The sequence below is a fragment of the Oncorhynchus keta genome, chromosome 2 (genome assembly GCF_023373465.1).
Source record: "Oncorhynchus keta strain PuntledgeMale-10-30-2019 chromosome 2, Oket_V2, whole genome shotgun sequence".
Lineage (NCBI taxonomy): Eukaryota > Metazoa > Chordata > Actinopteri > Salmoniformes > Salmonidae > Oncorhynchus > Oncorhynchus keta.
In genome coordinates, this window is record NC_068422.1 from 43,454,697 (window position 1) to 43,473,376 (window position 18,680).

Below are 18,680 nucleotides of genomic sequence, written 5' to 3' on the forward strand. Positions count from 1 at the left end.
TTTTTGTTTCATCAGACCAGAGGACATTTCTCCAAAAAGTGATCTCTGTCCTCATGTGCAGTTGCAAACCGTAGTCTGGCTTTATGGCGGTTTTGGAGCAGTGGCTTCTTCCTTGCTGAGCAGCCTTTCAGGCTATCGCTATAGGACTAATTTTGTGGATATAGATACTTTTGTACCCATTTCCTCCAGCACCTTCACAAGGTTCTGTTCTGGGATTGATTTGCACTTTTCGCACCAAAGGACGTTCATGTTTGTACAGATGACCGTGGTACCTTCAGACGTTTGGAAATTGCTCCCAAGGATGAACCAGACTTGTGGAGGTCTACAATGTTTTTTTCTGAGGTCTTTGCTGATTTCTTTTCATTTTCCCATGATGTCAAGCAAAGAGGCACTTAGTTTGAAGGTAGGCCTTGAAATACATCCACAGGTACACCTCCAATGATGCTAATGAGCCTATCAGAAGCCATGACATTTTCCAAGCTGTTTAAAGGCAGTCAACTTACTGTATGTAAACTTCTGACCCACTTGGAATTGTGAAATAATCTGTCTAAACAATTGTTGGAAAAATTACTTCTGTCATGCACAATGTAGATGTCCTAACTGATTTGCCAAAACTATAGTTTAACAAGAAATGTATGGAGTGGTTGAATTTTTTTTTTAAATGACTACAACCTAAGTGTATGTGAACTTCCTACTTCAACTGTGGTATGTTGGTCCGACGGGTCATCATTTGACGTAAAAGATCCCAGAAATGTTCCAATAAGCACAAAAAGCTTATTTCTCTCTAATTTGCAGAAATTTGTTTACATCCCGGTTAGTGAGCGTTTCTCCTTTGCCAAGATAATCCATCCACCTAACAGGTGTGGCATATCAAGAAGCTGATTAAACATGTTCATTACTCAGGTGCACCTGGTGCTGGGGACAATAGCCACTCTAAAATGTGTGGTTTTGTCACAACACAATGCCACAGATGTCTCAAGTTTAGGGAGTGTGCAATTGTCATGCTGACTGCAGGAATGTCCACCAGAGCTGTTGCCAGAGATATTGTTAATTTCTCTACCATAAGCCACCTCTAATGTAATTTTAGAGAATTTGGGAGTATGTCCAACCGGCCTCACAACAGCAGACCACATGCAACAATGCCAGCCCAGGACTTCCACATCCGGTTTCTTCACCTGCGGGATCATCTGAGACCAGCCACCCGGACAGCTGATAACTGAGTATTTGTCTGTAATAAAGCCCTTTGGTGGGGGGGGGAAATTATTCTGATTGGCTGGGCCTGGCTCCCAAGGCAATGAGCCTATGGCTGCGCCCCTGCCCAGTCATGGGAAATCCATCGATTATTTAAATTGACTGATTTCCTCAAGAATTAACTCAGTAAAGTCTTTGAAATGGTTGAATTTCTTTTTACAAAATATTATCATACAGATATAACGGAGACTGAGTTAAAGCAGGTGAAACACTTAATAAAACAAGACATTTGTAGTGGCATCTACACAGGAACAATACTGACTGAGGAAAGAACCTAAGGGAGTGCCAGATATAGGGGAGGTAATAAGTAAGGTAATGGAGTCCAGGTGTGCCTCATGATGATGTGCAGGTGCGCTTAATAATTGACGCCAGGCGTGGGTCATGATAAATCCCAGGACCGGTGGTTAGTATACCGGTGACATGACAACACTGGATGCTTAAGCCTATAGGACTATGCATGCAATACCCTGATGCATTTAGTGCTGAACCGTGGGGTAGACAACTAAAAAACACATTGTTTTTGTTATAAGCTGTTTTTAAGGACACTTAAATGTGGCTCATTTGGCCAATGTCCCTTGTTTATTGATGGCACTGGCCGCGCCAGGTCAGATCTGAATGCATATGGATGTCCGGTAAATTTCTGAAACGTCTTTTATATATATATGCCATTTAGCTGACGCTTTTATCCAAAGCGACTTACAGTCATGTGTGCATACATTCTACGTATGGGTGGTCCCGGGAATCGAACCCACTACCCTGGCGTTACAAGCGCCATGCTCTACCAACTGAGCTACAGAAGGACCACAGAAGGGCCACTTTTAAATTCAATTCTGCCGGTCACGTGGTCCGGTGCAGAATTTCCCTAGCATTCACACACTGGCAATGACTTTCTGGCAGGCAGACATTGGAATAAGTTTCTCTGACAAAGTGAGTGCTTTGTATAGTTGCTTTGTTTTGCCTTTCTTGTGGGAATGGAATAAAAGAAAATGCCCAGAATGTAAAATAACTGTAACCAGTTCTCATGATTTTAAAATAATGGTTCTGTTCCGGAACAGTATAGATCACTTTCGTTCTGATTCTGTTCTGCAAAAATGTAATTTTCTGTTTGTTCTTTTCCCTGAACCTGTTCCAACCCCTGTTTCACATACAGTACCAGTCAAAAGCTTGGACACCTACTCATTTCAGGGTTTTTATTTTCTTTTTACTATTTTCTACATTGTAGAGTAGTGAAGACATCAAAATGATGAAATAACACATATGGAATCATGTAGTAACCAACAAGAGTCAAATTATTAGTTTATTTCAAAATAGTCACTCTTTGCCAAGACAGCTTTGCACATGCTTGGCATTCTCTCAACCAGCTTCACCTTGGAATGCTTTTCTAACAGTTGGTTCTCACTGATGCCATGTCAACATTTTTTTTTTTTTCATGAACCTCCACCTAGATTTTTTATTTCACCTTTATTTTAACCAGATAGGCAAGTTAGGAACAAGTTCTGGTCCTTCTGTAGCTCAGTTGGTAGAGCATGGCGCTTGTAACGCCAGGGTAGTGGGTTTGATTCCCGGGACCACCCATACGTAGAATGTATGCACACATGACTGTAAGTCGCTTTGGATAAAAGCGTCTGCTAAATGGCATATATATATTATTATTATATTATTATATTATTATTATATTATTATATTATTCTCATTTACAACTGCGACCTGGCCAAGATAAAGCAAAGCAGTTCGACACATAACAACACAGATTTACACATGGAGTAAAACAAACATACAGTAGAAAAATACGTATATATACAATGTGAGCAAATGAGGTGAGATAAGGGAGGTAAAGCCAATAAATAGGCCATGGTGGCGAAGTAAATACAATATAGCAATTAAAACACTGGAATGGTAGATTTGACAGATGAGTGTGCAAAGTAGAAATACTGGGGTGCAAAGGAGCTAAATAAATACAGTAGGGGAAGTGGTAGTTGTTTGGGCTATTTATAGATGGGCTATGTACAGGTGCAGTGATCTGTGAGCTACTCTGACAGCTGGTGGATCAAGCTCGTGAAGGAGATAAGTGTTTCCAGTTTCAGAGATTTTTGTAGTTCGTTCCAGTCAATGGCAGATAAGATATACGGAACCTTCATGCAACCTAAAAATAAACTTTCCCAGAAAAGGTGAAATGTTCACTTTGTTTCTCAGAACCTTTCAAAAACATTCAGTTTTACCGGTCAGGAAACACATGGCTTAGTTCCCACAACCAATGTGTTTTTGGTTTCACACGTTCCCACAACTTCCAAAGAGCCAAATGTGAAACCACGAGGACTTCCAGAGCTCTGTTCTGTGCTCCGATGCCGGATTCCTCATGTTTGACTGTTCCATGTATCTTGCATTGTCAAATTAATAGTTAGAGATTTTAATGGCCACATCTGGAGGTATCCGATCCAGATTTCTATAATTAGGCAGAACCTATAACTATCAATAATATCCATATTTGGGAGATACTGAACTCCAATCAAGTAATTTTTAAATGTATTTTTATGACAGCTTAAATATTTTCAATTCTTCATTAATATCATATGAATCCATATTCTTCCTAGAGAAGCAAGATAAGGCAAAGCAACTGTGGTCCAGTCTTGAAATTCTATTTCTAGTGGACTCTGCTCTGTTATGATTTAATTGGCTCGTTTCATTGCCATAGTGCCAGGAAGTTGCTGAAACTTGAGCGACAACAGTAACGTTAGCTAGCAACTGTTACAGTTGGTTTTTTTTTTTTTTATATATTTGGGGTTAGCGATAACGTTTAAGCAATAGTTAGTGGTTAAATCACATGGGGTTTATTGGTAACGTCAGTCCGTTAAAGTAGAGGTTGAACTGTTGTCGTTGTGTGTTCTTTGTATTTATTGAGCTAACCAGCACGTTTGCTAATAATGCTAGGGTCAAGTGAATATCAAATTATTGATTAATTGAAGAATTTATTGGCGCGGAAATCAACCCAATTTGCAGTACTATGGAGGACAGCACCACGGAACTCGAAGGACCGAGTTGTTTGAGTGTCGGTCAGCAGTCAGAAGAGGCGACACCAACCGATATTAGCCACCAGAACAGTGTCGACAACGATGGTTCGAAAGACCACAATGGGACATCTCATAATGTTGACTCTGATTCAGGGGATGAGGTACAGTATTGCAGACTTGGACAATATCTAGTGTTTTTCTAATTTTGCTGGAGTGACGAGAATAATGAATGTACTGTTATATGGTATCTGCTACACTGGTTGGTACTCTCTTGTAACTGTGATGCACTCCAGTTCTAATAATGTGGAATGACATTGTGAATGTTTTGTTTTCACAGCCTGAACTCCCTCTTAAACAATTTTACCCTTACATCCGCTGTACTCTCTGCTGCGGAATCCTAATAGATTCCACCACCATCACAGAGTGTCTGCACACTTGTGAGTTACATTGATTTGAGATTAACAATCCTGAAATATGACTGCTATCCCTTCAGTCTCATTCCATCAATCATACTTCGTTTGTAATCTGTTCTCTCTTCCCCAGTTTGTAAAAGCTGCATAGTGAAACACTTCTTCTACAGCAACAGGTGTCCCAATTGCAGCATTGTAGTCCATCAGACACAACCATTGTACAACATAAAGTAAGCATGCCTGCGTGAAATCTACGAGCACACAGACTCTTGTCTTGTTTTACATTTGAAGACATCGGTTCATGTTTTTCTACTTGGCATCATGTTATTTAAAGAGGACATCCCATGAGTGTCTGTTTCTATGGTTACCCTCTCCCTGCTGGGGAGTTACCTGGAACACAAAGTCCTGGTGTGATGCACAGATACTGATGTCTCTCTGTAGACACCACTGTTATTAATGTCCAAGCACACTCGTCGTCTATTGCAGAACTCTGCTTTCAGCACAGGCCAAAGGGATGCAAATGTAAATATTACTGTTGTGCCAACTCATTTGAATGAAAACGTTGCCACGATAAACTGAGATGTTCACTGAAACAACGTCAGCTTTGAAGTTGATTACTATACCTCTCACATTGACCTGTTATCAATTAATACAATGAGCTATAGGCTAATACTCACTTATACACACTGGTATGTAAATATTACTTTTGTGCCAACTCATTTGAATGAAAACGTTGCCATGATAAACTGAGATGTTCACTGAAACAACGTCAGCTTTGAAGTTGATTACTATACCTCTCACATTGACCTGTTATCAATTAATACAATGAGCTATAGGCTAATACTCACTTATACACTGGTATGTAGATACTTAATAATAATAATAATAACTTACTTACTTTACTTACTGTATGGTGGGTGTTTTTGCATCTCCACAGACCTGACAGACAGTTGCAAGATATTGTTTACAAGATGCTGCCACATCTGGAAGAAAGTAAGTATCCACAAGCCTTCCATTTCTCCTATTTTTTTTTTTTTTCCCCCCAAACGCCTCTTGGCAATCTTTTGTTTTGAAGTTAAAATTAGTATTGTCTTTACTCTTTATTGTTTTTGCAGTGGAGAAAGCAAGGATGATTGATTTTTACAAACAGAGAGGACTGGAGGTGCCTAAACCAGGTATAGACCAATGTCGTTGTTGCTGCTAGTTGTGCTTTTTTTGGTAGAGATTTGGTGCAGCTTTGTTTAATGAAATAGTTTGGGTATTTGAAGACCCTCTGATTTTAGCCATGTCTCTGTTTGTCTCAGTGCTGGGTGTGGAACATTCCCCTAATGCTTCTGTAAACGCTCGTCTTTCTCTGTGACCACAGTGATGGCGTCCCCTGCGGTCCCTGTGCTGAAGAACCAGAAGCAGAGGAGGGCATTGCTGCCCCAGTCTGTCTTCGCCATCCCTCCTGAACTGGACGTGTCACTGCAGCTGGAGTTTTTGGGGTGAGTCTCTCCCTAGCATTTTCTATTTGAGGGATGGAAGGGTATTCCCTGAGATATTTTGAAATTAGATTGTTTGTTTGTTTGTCTCTGGTCATTCTTGGCTACACCAGTAGATGGTGCTGGGGTGCTACTGTGCTTCCTTTGAGTGCATATGGACTAGGGCAGCATTTCCCTAACTCTGTCCTGGGGACTGCCAGGGGTACACCTTTTTGGTTTTTGCCCTAGCACTACACAGCTGATTTTAAAATGGTCAAAGCTTGATGAATAGTTGATTATTTTAATCAGCTGTGTAGTGCTATGGCAAATAACTAAATGTGCACCCCTTGGGGTCCCCATGACAGAGTTTGGGAAACCCTGGACTAGGGAGAACATTTCAAGTTACAAGACTGATGGTTAACTGTACAAGATTGGTTGCAAGGATTAAGAAAATGATATGTAAAGTTGTTTGTTTCCAGAGCGGAAGAAGGCATAGACGGCTATAAGGTAATTACTGCTGTCACGCTCTTTTCTCATAATGACTTGTATGAGACTGTTAAAATTAAATAACAGCATAATGCTGCTATCCAGCCACTATATAGTAATGGTCATGCATAAAGCAATGTTGATATTGTGAATTTGAGTTATATTGGTAAAATAAATAAGGGATTGCATGCTCTAACACCCGTGTCCCTGGCCAGCCTTTGGAGAGGCGGTATGTGCGAGTATCGGGGGATGCCACTGTCCACCATGTGGCGCTCTTCATCAGGAGGAAGATGGAGCTGAGCCCCGCCTGCCAGGTCAGTGGGAGGGGTTACACATGGTCTTTACCAGGATGTCTAATGCGGTTATGAACTATTTCTCAGAGGGAGACCTGGCAAGGGGAAATGCATAAATATGTACATATCTGCTCGTTGTGTGAGAGAGCTCTCTGCTTTAAGAAATCGTTATGTTGTACCCATCTCAATTTCATCCCCTGTAAAATACTTTAGAGGCCTAAGTAACCAGGTGAGAGGTAGATGCAGAGCCTAATGGTCACACAAGGACAGAGGGGAAGAGTGTTTGTGTCTTATGTAAAACTGCAGAGCGCAACAGCACAGCCCTACCTGTATGTAGGGTGTTTAGCAGTAACAGGGATTTATTTCTTGGCACTCACCAGAGTGGGTAATAGGTGCACTATCTAGATTTATTAGCTGGGTGCTCTGCCATTTACAGTGCATTCGGAAAGTATTCAGACCCCTTGACGTTTTTCATACTTTGTTGCGTTACAACCTTATTCTGAAATGGATTACATCGTGTGTGTGTGTGTCCCCAAATCTACACACAATACTCCACTACAAAGCAAAAACTGTTTTTTTAGAAAACGGATATCACATTTACATAATTATTCAGACCATCATAGTTTCGATATCTTCACTATTATTCCACAATGTAGAAAATAGTAAAAAATTAAGAGAAACCCTGGAATGAGTAGGTGTCAACTTGACTGGTACAGTATGTCTCATCCCAATGCTCTCTCGGAGATCTACGGACAGTTCCTTGGACTTCATGGTATAGTTTCTGCTTTTACATGCACTGTCAACCATTGACCCGTACACAGGTGTTTCTTTCTAAAAGTATCTACATTTCTAAACACGTTTTAATTGTTTACTACACACAATACCCCATAATGACAAAGTTATCTATTTAATCCATTTTGAATTCAGGCTGTAACGCAACACAATATGGAATAGGTCAAGGGGTATGAATACTTTCTAAAGTCACTGTATACAAATACACAGATCAGCAGAATAAACTTGACAAATAGCATTTAGGTGGAAGTAGGAAATTTGAGATATTCTGCTGTAATAGTTACTTCCTAGTACAAAGAAAATGGATGCTTTTGGGTATGAAAAGTAGACATCTGGATAGAAAGATTGCTTGAATGTAGGGAAAATATATATATGAGCATACAAATGGCAGTGCAGCCATATAGTCTACAACAGTGGTCACCGACCAGTCGATCTCCAAGGCATTCCTAGTCGATCGTGAAAACATTTTTTATAAAAAAAACAACAACGATTAAGCCTCGCATTCCTACTTTTTTCTGTCTCGCCCTGTTATCAGTAAATGCACTTGTTTCAGCTGCCTTGTTGTGCCAGGTAGGCAAAGTGTTCCCATTTTGAACCATTTCATGTGTCAAGGTACAAAATCAAGTGCTCCTATATGCCTACCGATTTGCTCAGATGGCTGTCTGCAACTTACTCGTTGATACTGTGATTTCAAAATGTTTAAACATTAGAGAATGTCAATGAATACAACAGTGAGTTCTTGTTCAGCACTGTCAACATTTTATTTGTATTATTATAAGCCATGAAATGCGCTGCAATCAGCACTGCAGATTCAATGAATAACTACCAAAGTGTATCGCTTGCATTTTTATAATTAGTGGCTTTAAAAAAAAATATATATATATATATATCTCAAGGAATATTTCACTTTCTCCGGTAATGGGAATAATAACATGAATCTGTGCATGAGGCAAAAATAATACGGTGTGACTCGAGTTTCTCCATCCGCTCAAAAACGGTGTTCCCTTTTTGGTTACTCTTAGCCAAGGGTGGATAGCTGAGGGACAATCCGAGTGTGACCCTCTAATGCTCTCCATCCGCTGAGACTGACCATCAGATGCAGGCACCATCAGTCCAGTAAAATAAAGTAAGCAAATTATGAACATTTACAGTGCATTCGGAAAGTATTCAGACACATTCCCTTTTTCCATATTTTGTTTCGTTACAGCTTTACTCTAAAATTGATCAGGAAAATAATTTAATCAATCTACACACAATGACAAAGCGAAAACAGGTGTTTTTAGTTTTCACACTCTTTTGCTATGAGACTCAAGTGCATCCAGTTTCCCTTGCTCATCCTTGATGTTTCTACAACTTGATTGGAGTCCACCTGTGGTGAATTGATTTGGAATGGCACACACCAGTCTATACCCGGTCCCACAGTTGACATGTCAAAGCAAAAACCAAGCCATGAGGTCGACGGAATTGTCCATAGAGCTCAGAGACCGCTTTGTGTCGAGGAACAGCTCTGGGGAAGGGTACAGAAGACGTTCTGCAGCATTGAAGGTCCCCAAGGACACAGTGGCCTCCATTCTTAAATGGAAGAAGTTTGGAACCACCAAGACCCTTCCTAAAGCTGTCCGCCTGGCCAAAATGAGCAATAGGGGGATAAGGGCATTGGCCAGGGAGGTGACCAAAAACCCAATGATCTCTCTGTGGAGATGGGAGAACCTTCCAGAAGGACAACCATCTCTGCAGCACTCCACCAGTAAGGCTTTTATGGTACTGGCCAGACGGAAGACACTCTTCAGTAAAAGGCACATGACAACCTGCTTGGAGTTTACCAAAAGGCACCTAAAGGATTCTCAGACCATGAGAAACCATATTCTCTGGTCTGATGAAACCAAGATTGAACTCTTTGGCCTGAATGCCGAGAGTCACATCGGATGGAAGCCTGGCACCATCCCTACAGGGAAGAATGGTGGCAGCATCATGCTGTGGGGCTGTTTTTTTTTTCAGCAACAGGTACTGGGAGACTAGTGATGATTGAAGGGAAAGATGAACGGTGCAAAGTACAGAGATCCTTGGATGAAAACCTGCTCAGGACCTCCGACTGGAGCAAAGGTTCACCTTCCAACAGGACAATGCAGGAATTGCTTCGACAAGTCTCTGAATGTCCTTGAGTGGCCAATCAGAGCTCAAACCCGATCGAACATCTCTGGAGAGACGCTCCCCATCCAACCTGACAGAGCTTGAGCATCTGCAGAGAAGAATGGGAGAAACTCCAAATCCAGGTGTGCTAAGTTTGTAGCTTCATACCCAAGAATACTCTAGTCTGTAATCACTGACAAATGTGCCTTACTCAATACTTTGTTTAAAGGGTCGGAATACTTTTTATTTGTAATTTGTAAGTGTTTTCTAAACCTGATTTTGCTGCTTTGTCATATGATCTATTACTGGTGTGATCATATACCAGGTTTTGAAATATTATATTAAAATGGTTTTAGAAGAACATTGGCAGGGCAATTCAAGCATAGCCAATAATCAGTGATAATTTATTGGGCCTATAGTCTGCACAAACCTCATTGCTACAGAACTGTTTTTAAAGGGTAGGAAGCATGAGTTTTTACTCAGCAATGTAACACTGTGGTCAGAGTTAGTAACTTAGTTGTTGTCACGATCTGGTTACATATAAGTACAAACAGTTATGTTTTTGTGTTATTGCATATTTATTGACTTATTTCTGGATATCTTCTGAAGTCTAAACTACCCACAATGCACTATTTATTAAAGTCATATGGAGCATCTACTCTGTGTTAGAGATCATTACATTAGAGTAATTACATTCCAGACCAAGTGTTGGCGTTGGTGAGTTACAATTCACCAATCATGAGGAAGTGTGATGTAAACAAGGGCATAGTGCTAGCACACTAGCTGTCATCGGTAGGTCTCAGCATGCATTTGGACTCCAAAGTGATTTTGATTCAGAAAAGTTTGGAGATGATTGGTCTGAATGAGAAATCATGATTTTTAGACCTCGACTGCATGGTGTTTAATCTATCACTCGAAAACGTCTCTTGTTGTGAGAACGTTTTAGGGAGGTTACCACCTCCTGATGGATAGAAGTTCTTGAATATTTTGATCCTGGAAGTTATTGTTGGTCACTTAACAGTGAACAGAAGAAAAGTCGTTGTGGTGTTCAGATAACAGACAAAGTCATGAGGATTTTGTTTAGATGAACCCAAACCCCAAAATATAATTGTCCTCAATGTAGCGTTTCCAAAACTTAATATGGGTTAGAAAAGCGTTGTCTTTATTTTGAATATCAACTGCCTCCAACGACAAGGTTTGCGTAAATCGTGGCTACTGCTGTGCATTTGGTTTGAAGGTAGAATTTGTCATACCTGAAAGAGTTATTTGTAAGTACCAATTTCAAGACCTCCAACAAAGTCATTAGGGGATTCTCCAATCTTTCCTCACGTGACTTTAGGATTTTGGAAATTGATTTGTAGGCCTTCAGCATGGGGAATGCAGATGTACTGACTAGAGTTCTTATGCACTTTCGGAAGGGGATAGATACCTGGGGTGACTGGATAGGTGACTCTTAGGAACTCGTGATCCAGTTTTGGTCAGACACGCTGTAACAAGCTATCAATTTCAGATTTTCTAGAGGCAAGGGTCTATAAGAACAAGACAGGTTCAGGTGTTTTTCAGAACTCATGCCCTTCACTCTTGCCACACATTTTTCTGTGGGTTTTATGACAATGTCCGTATTCTCCTGGAGTTCATTTAGTACTCGTCTTTCAGCTGGAGGAAGACTGTGATATTGGGGTCCCTTGTCATTTTTTAATTCATAGTTTCCAATTATTTTTCAACCAGTCTGACAAATGTGGTGACAACTGGACTTTGTATGAGTAGGGGGGGACAAATGAGAAAGGGCGAGGGGCAGGGAGGGACCCCCGCTGGGTTATGGTTTCTCGCTGTTTGTATGGTCTGTCGATATGAAGCTTGTACTGGATCTGTTCAGTATGACTGTATGAAAATGTGGATACCGCCCAACTCTAATTTGTGTGTTTTGTATATATCATTTCATTAATTGTTGGTTTACTGTTTTGAATAGTACTTTGCACCACCCTGTGGGCAATTGTAATTATCACCTAGGCACTTGCATAAAAAAACAATGGCTTTGGCATATCTCTTGATGCTCTGATGAACGCATAACTGCCAAAATGGATTGGCCTGCCCAGCCAAAAATAAAAGGTGACGTCTTTAATTTTTTAAATTATTATTGAACTTGTAATTTAATTTCTAATCAGGAATACTATTTCTGTATCTTATTGAAATGGATCCGTAGCATTTATTACGGTTTTAATTTTCACATCTCAAACTGCACCTACCAGTTTTCGTTCACAGGTATTCCCTCCCTCAGGTGACTCCATGTATGTTGTAATTCAGTATGTCACTCTCAATTGATTTCATGCAGTCTGTCTCATTGGTATGATGTCACGTTGTGGTGCATGCAGGTGGATGTTGTGTGTGGAGACCACCTCCTGGACCGTTACCAGTCGCTACGAGAGGTTCAGCGCTCCATGGGAGATGACGCTCTACAGGTGAGTCCACTCAAAGGTCCTATGAATTTGTAGTTACTCTGGTTTGGAAATAGTCCTGATATCGTTAGCTTCCATTTGAGTTTTATGTGTGCTTATTTTCTTGTTTACTTATTCCCAGGATGGTCTTTTGATTCTCCACTTTGGACTGGTGCTGGCTGCTCACACGTGAGCAGGGGGAAGGAAGTGGGATGGATGTGATCCTGATATTAACCCTGACCCTCAGGGAACCACGGTCTTCATTCTGCTACTAATGCCTAACAGAATCTTATCACTTCTTCCTATCAGAAGTCTTCTACTCTCTGCCACTTAGACAGTTAACAGTGAATTGCTGAATCCAGGGCCCCGAAACCTTCTGGTTAGGATTAGGTTATAGTTTATCTCCAAGACTGATTTCAGAGGTCTGAAAGACTACAATGACCTGTCATGCTACTGATGCCAAAAGCTCATGTTTTTGCTACACTTTGAGTTGAATGTACACTGTTCTTTTACATTTTTTTGTGACCAACTTTTGTAGCAGTCCCCCTCCCATCCATCTCCCGAGTCTCTATTTAGACCAAAGTATAAATACATATACATTGCCTTCGGAGAGTATTCAGACCCCTTAATATAATAATATAATAATATATGCCATTTAGCAGACGCTTTTATCCAAAGCGACTTACAGTCATGTGTGCATACATTCTACGTATGGGTGGTCCCGGGAATCGAACCCACTACCCTGGCGTTACAAGCGCCATGCTCTACCAACTGAGCCACAGAAGGACCACCCCTTGACGTTTCCACATTTTGTTACGTCACAGCCTTATTCTAAAATGGATGAAATAAATACAAATCCTCAGCAATCTACACACAATACCCCATAATGACAGTGCAAACAGGTTGTTTTTTTTAAATGTAATTTTTGCAAATGTATAAAAATATATCTTATTTACATTTGTATTCAGACCCTTTGCTATGAGACTCGAAATTGAGCTCCGGTGCATCTTGTTTCCATTGATCATCCTTGAGATGCTTCTATAATTTGATTGGAGTCCACCTGTGGTAAATTCAATTGATTGGACATGATTTGGAAAGGCACACCTGTCTATATAAGGTCCCACTGTTGCCAGTGCATGTCAGAGCAAAAAGCTAGAGCTCCGATACAGCATTGTGTCAAGGCACAGATCTGGGAAGGGTACCAAAACATTTCTGCAGCATTGAAAGTCGCCAAGAACAGTGGCCTCGATCATTCTTAAATAGAAGAAGTTTGGAACCATCAAGACACTTCCTAGAGTTGGTCGCTCGGCCAAATTGAGCAATCTGGGAGCAGGATCTTGGTCAGGGAGGTGACCAAGAGCCCGATGGTCACTCTGACAGAGCTGCAGAGTTCCTCTGTGGAGATGAGAGAACTTTCCAGAAGGACAACCATCTCTGCAGCACTCCACCAATCAAATCAAATGTTATTTGTCACATACACATGGTTAGCAGATGTTAATGCGAGTGTCACGAAATGCTTGTGCTTCTAGTTCCGACAATGCAGTAATAACCAACAAGTAATCTAACTAACAATTCCAAAACTACTGTCTTATACACACAAGTGTAAAGGGATAAAGAATTATGTACATAAAGATATATGAATGAGTGATGGTACAGAGCGGCATAGGCAAGATACAGTAGATGGTATCGAGTACAGTATATACATATGAGATGAGTATGTAAACAAAGTGGCATAGTTAAAGTGGCTAGTGATACATGTATTACATAAAGATGCAGTAGATGATATAGAGTACAGTATATACGTATACATATGAGATGAATAATGTAGGGTATGTAAACATTATATTAGGTAGCATTGTTTAAAGTGGCTAGTGATATATTTTACTTCATTTCCCATCAATTCCCATTATTAAAGTGGCTGGAGGGTAGGCCTTTGGGGTAGAGTGGCCAGACCAAAGCCACTCTTCAGTAAAAGGCAGACTAGTCAGGATCGAGGGAAAGATGAACGGAGCAAAGTACAGAGAGATCCTTGACGAAAACCTGCTCAGGGACTCAGACTGGAGCGTAGGTTCACCTTCTAACAGGACAACGATCCTAAGCACACAACCAAGACAACGCAGGAATGGCTTCGGGACAAGGCTCTGAATGTCCTTGAGTGGCCCAGCCAGAGCCTGGACTTGAACCCGATCGAACATCTCTGGAGAGACCTGAAAATAGCTGTGCAGCAACGCTCCCCATCCAACCTGACAGAGCTTGAGAGGATCGGCAGAGAGGAATGGGATAAACTCACCAAATACAGGTGTGCAGAGCTTGTAGCGTCATACCCAAGAAGACTCGAGGCTGTTATCGCTGCAAAGGTGCTTTAAAAAAGTACAGAGTAAAGGGTCTGAAAACATGTAAATGTGATATTTTAATACATTTACAAAAAAATCTAAAATCCTGTTTTCGCTTTGGTATTGTGTGTAGATTGATGAAAAAACTAACATTTAATCAATTTTAGAAAAAGGGGTCTGAATACTTACCGAAAGCACTGTGTCTTATGCAACCGTGAGATCCTGTCATTGGTGTCAAGTTCCACTTTAAACTCGGATCTGAATGGGAAGAGGTCAGATGGACCTTGAACAAGGCCTTAAAATAATGTTCCAGTAGGCCTATTATTATAACGTCTGTATATGGGCTGGTAATTTTATGTATTACATTTCTATCTTCCTATTCTGCACCAAACTTCAAGGCTTTGTACATGCTCTGTGAATCATTAGCACCCCACTAAATTTTGCGACGAGGTAGCTTGCCTTGTCCTCGATGCTAGCATAAATTGTAGCATAATAATAAACATACACCATATTTAAAAATATCTTGGTTATTCTGTCCTAATGTTTAGCAAGATACAGTCTTTAGTGTGGACTAAGAGTCGTCTGCACTAAGCAGCAGCTGACCGGCTTGCTTTTAGCTTAGCTAGCTAGTTGTGATTGGGGGACAGAAAGTCATGTTCCGCTAGCTGTCAAAATAGCTCTACCTTGCAAACGTTAGCTGACTTGCTATTGTTGTCTGTTAGCTAGCTATCTCTAGAAAGAGTCACTGTGGGAATCTCCAGTTCTCATGTGACAAGGAGTTGTCATGATAGCACAAACAGATCTGGCACCAGGCTACATTGGTAGCTAACTAACAAATGTGCGTAACCGCGACATTCAAACGAGGCTACAAAGAAAACTAATGGGACTGTGTTGATGTCAAAATCGGGGGTGTGAACTAGGTTTCTATTCAAGTGTTGATCGACATGGTAATGGCCCTATAGTATTGGAGAAAAGTTGAAAAAAACTGACCCTCCGTTACATCTTGACGTGTCATGTTGTAACGTCCAGCACGCATAAAGCTACTTATTTATGTCTTACAATCTCTCTCCATCAGGTGTAGCACTTCTCTCATCTTTTAAAAACAATAAATGGACAGTGACGGGGGTAAGGGGGGGATACCTAGTCATCATTGCATGCGATTCATTCTCAAAGCCGCTGTTTACTTCTAAGATCACTTTAGCACCGCCCTAAAAACTTGATTCAAATTTGACACAAACCTTAAAATAGGTATGTAATGACACATTATATAAACTCTTTATAGTTTTATTTACATTTTAGAGGCGATAAGGTGATAAGTTGTACAGATCGTGTGAAAAAAGCAATTTTCCCACACATCTGTCCTTCTCACTATCACGCATTAGTTTCGCTTCCCCACCCTACATTTTTAAAAAGACCCGACGGGGCTCATTGGCTGCTTGAATTATGCAGAAACGGGCAGCGTTTAGGTCATGTAATTGATTTTGTTGGAAAGGGGAGAAATGGTGCTTTAGAATGGTATTGACATTACAGTTGATCTGGAAGTATTACGTTTTTGGGGCGCTAAAATAAGGGGAAATGTACGGACCAAGGCGATTTACGAGTTTACGTGAGTTACGTGAGTGTTAGTTTGCCCAAGAAAGCTTGTATACAGAACCATAGCCAGCTATTAAAATGTGATTTATTTTGACAAGTGCTGTGTTCGAATACGCATACTACATAATTTTTCAAACATTTATTTATATATATTTATATTTATTTATAATGAGTATATAGTATTAGTTCATTTGAGTATACTGTAAACGAACAGTAACCTTTCAGTTGTGTACTTGCGCTTTGCTTGTCTACCGGAAGTTGATGCTGTTGCAATACAACTTCTTGCTAGCTTGTTAGCTTAACAAATTACTAGCTAGACATCTTAAGACTTCATTAAAAATGTCCGTTGAGAACACACAATGACTTTAACACTTAGCTAAGCTAAGAATAACGTGAATAATCAAGTCAATAAGTGTTTTCCTCCATCTGTATTTGATGATTCATTATTTGTGTCCATTCCTATGTTAAACTATATACCACACACAACTTAATTAACATTGCCTCTGGCGGCAACTCACCACAACTTGTATTCAGCGCTGTCTCTCTGTAGCCATGTATTTTGTTTTCATGCCAGCTGTATATGTTGTGCTGGTGTTAATGATCAGCTACAATCAGTTGGCTGTTCAGAGGACCGATGCTGGAAGGAGGAGGTGAACACAGGAGGCTGGTCAAAGGAGGGCGTTGTATTCTCCTCGACCAAAAGGCAAAAGCAGGCCACATTAAGTCAATTATTACTGGTCTGTATGTAGCAAATTTCATTCACAATTTGATACATCCACTTGGACTATATTAGAACATGTATGCCTGTCATAGCAAGTGTAATTTAGTGTAGCTTAAGCCTACATTCAATAATGTACATATGTCAGAATAGGCCTACATATCAAATAATGTGAAAGCTATTTATTTTGTTTCAATTTGGTAAAGTTGCCCTTTCTCATCACAGACTGGTGGCAGAGGACCCTACTGTGTGCTAAGTCCCAATGTGACCAACCTGAGTGTGTATTTGTGTGTACCTGGAACTCAAGCCCCACTTTGGAATGACCCAACCAGGCTCTTTTGACAGCCTGTTAGAGGTCTTGCACCAAGAAGACCAGGATCATGGCTGGGGCAAGACCTTGGAAAGCCTCATGTTTGTCTACTGGATGGCTAGTGCCACTTCGTATAGTGTCCGAGGCATTTGATGTCATCCCCAGGGTCCGTGGGGTGCTCATGAAGAGGGTCATCCATTTTCCATCACAAGATGAAATGCAGGAGGTTGGTGAGCGATTCACCCCAAAATCACAGTTCCCTGCAATTCAAAAGGTTGCTGGCGCTATATTGCTGGATGCCACATCAGGATTAAGCCCCCTGCTGTGGACCAGCAGGATTACCTGAACAGAAAAGTTTTATTCATCAACTATAGGCCATCTGTGACCAGAGGTGCGGGTTCATTGACATCTACATTGCCTTCCCCGGGTCTGTGCACGACACCAGGGTCATGAAACACAGCCCTGTGTATGTTCAGAGCCTGTAACCACCCCAAGGTTGGTGTCTCTTCGGGGATGGTGGGTATCCCTGCCTGGTGGAGCTCATCTGTCTGACACCCTACAGGCAACCAGTGAGGGGTGCAGTGGAGGCCACCTACGATGCAAAGCATTCCAAGGTGAGGAATGTGGCATTCCATCTTCAGGCCCTGGAGGTGAAGCCTAGCTTTGTGCCTGAGGTGGTTGCACTCTGTGCTGCACAATGTCTTCCTCAGCAACGAGGACATTGTGGATCCAATGTTGCAGCACCAGCTAACCCCATCCCAGGTGACCAACTACTGGAATCCCCCAGTAGAAAACCCTTACACACACACACACCCTGTTTAAAATGTGATTGTTGATTCCTAAATCAATCTATCACCCGTGTTCACATATTACATTTTTGTAATATTACATGTGATCAATATTCAAAATCTTAAATTCTATTCTGTTGTTCGTGTGTACTGGAGCTCTTTTAAGAGCTTTGGCATAAAATGTGATGTTTTTGTTGTTTAATACAATTTTCTAGAATATCAAGCTGTGTGTGGAGCTTCCATTTCTATATAAAAAACACCCACTTAATGCTACTTTTTACTAATTTAATTTAAAAAAAAACGTTTTTATATTACAGCTGGCAAATAATAAAGTAAATCAATAATCCCAGTGGATAAAAAACTAAAACAAACTTTTTGTTATATAAAGGCCTCCAAACTTGAATCAAATTATTTTATGAAGCCCTTCTTACATCAGCTGATGTCACAAAGTGCTGTACAGAAATCCAGCCTAAAACTCCAAACAGCAAGCAATGCCGGTGTAGAAGCACGGTGGCTAGGAAAAACTCCCTACAAAGGCCAGAACCTAGGGAGAAACCTGGAGAGGAACCAGGCTATGAGGGGTGGCCAGTCCTCTTCTGGCTGTGCTGGGTGGAGATTATAACAGAACATGCCCAAGATGTTCAAATGTTCATAGATGACCAGCAGGGTA

At 40.8% G+C, this 18,680-nt stretch overlaps 1 protein-coding gene across 2 annotated transcripts; it reads left to right on the forward strand.

Moving 5' to 3' along the window:
- Positions 1 to 3,912: 3,912 nt before the first annotated feature.
- Positions 3,913 to 15,122, forward strand: LOC118400841 (polycomb group RING finger protein 6-like). 2 transcript variants are annotated; one of them, XM_035797830.2, is made up of 10 exons: positions 3,914 to 4,420; positions 4,597 to 4,696; positions 4,803 to 4,899; positions 5,607 to 5,662; positions 5,785 to 5,844; positions 6,036 to 6,156; positions 6,612 to 6,639; positions 6,834 to 6,932; positions 12,206 to 12,292; positions 12,411 to 15,122. In XM_035797830.2, exons 1-10 carry the CDS (start codon positions 4,253 to 4,255, stop codon positions 12,459 to 12,461), a joined length of 867 nt encoding a protein of 288 aa, XP_035653723.1. In that variant the 5' UTR covers positions 3,914 to 4,252; the 3' UTR covers positions 12,462 to 15,122. The 2 variants fall into 2 exon arrangements, with proteins under 2 accessions (XP_052333182.1, XP_035653723.1); XM_052477222.1 differs by lacking the exon at positions 12,411 to 15,122 and having other exon boundaries at positions 3,913 to 4,420; positions 12,166 to 12,292.
- The last annotated feature ends 3,558 nt before the right edge of the window (positions 15,123 to 18,680 follow it).

Coding starts and splice junctions, on each gene's coding strand:
- LOC118400841 (XM_035797830.2), top strand. CDS start 4,253: ATGGAGGACAGCACCACGGAACTCGAAGGACCGAGTTGTTTGAGTGTC. Junction 4,697..4,802: donor CACAGAGTGTCTGCACACTT/GTGAGTTACATT, acceptor TCTCTTCCCCAG/TTTGTAAAAGCTGCATAGTG. Junction 4,900..5,606: donor CAACCATTGTACAACATAAA/GTAAGCATGCCT, acceptor GCATCTCCACAG/ACCTGACAGACAGTTGCAAG.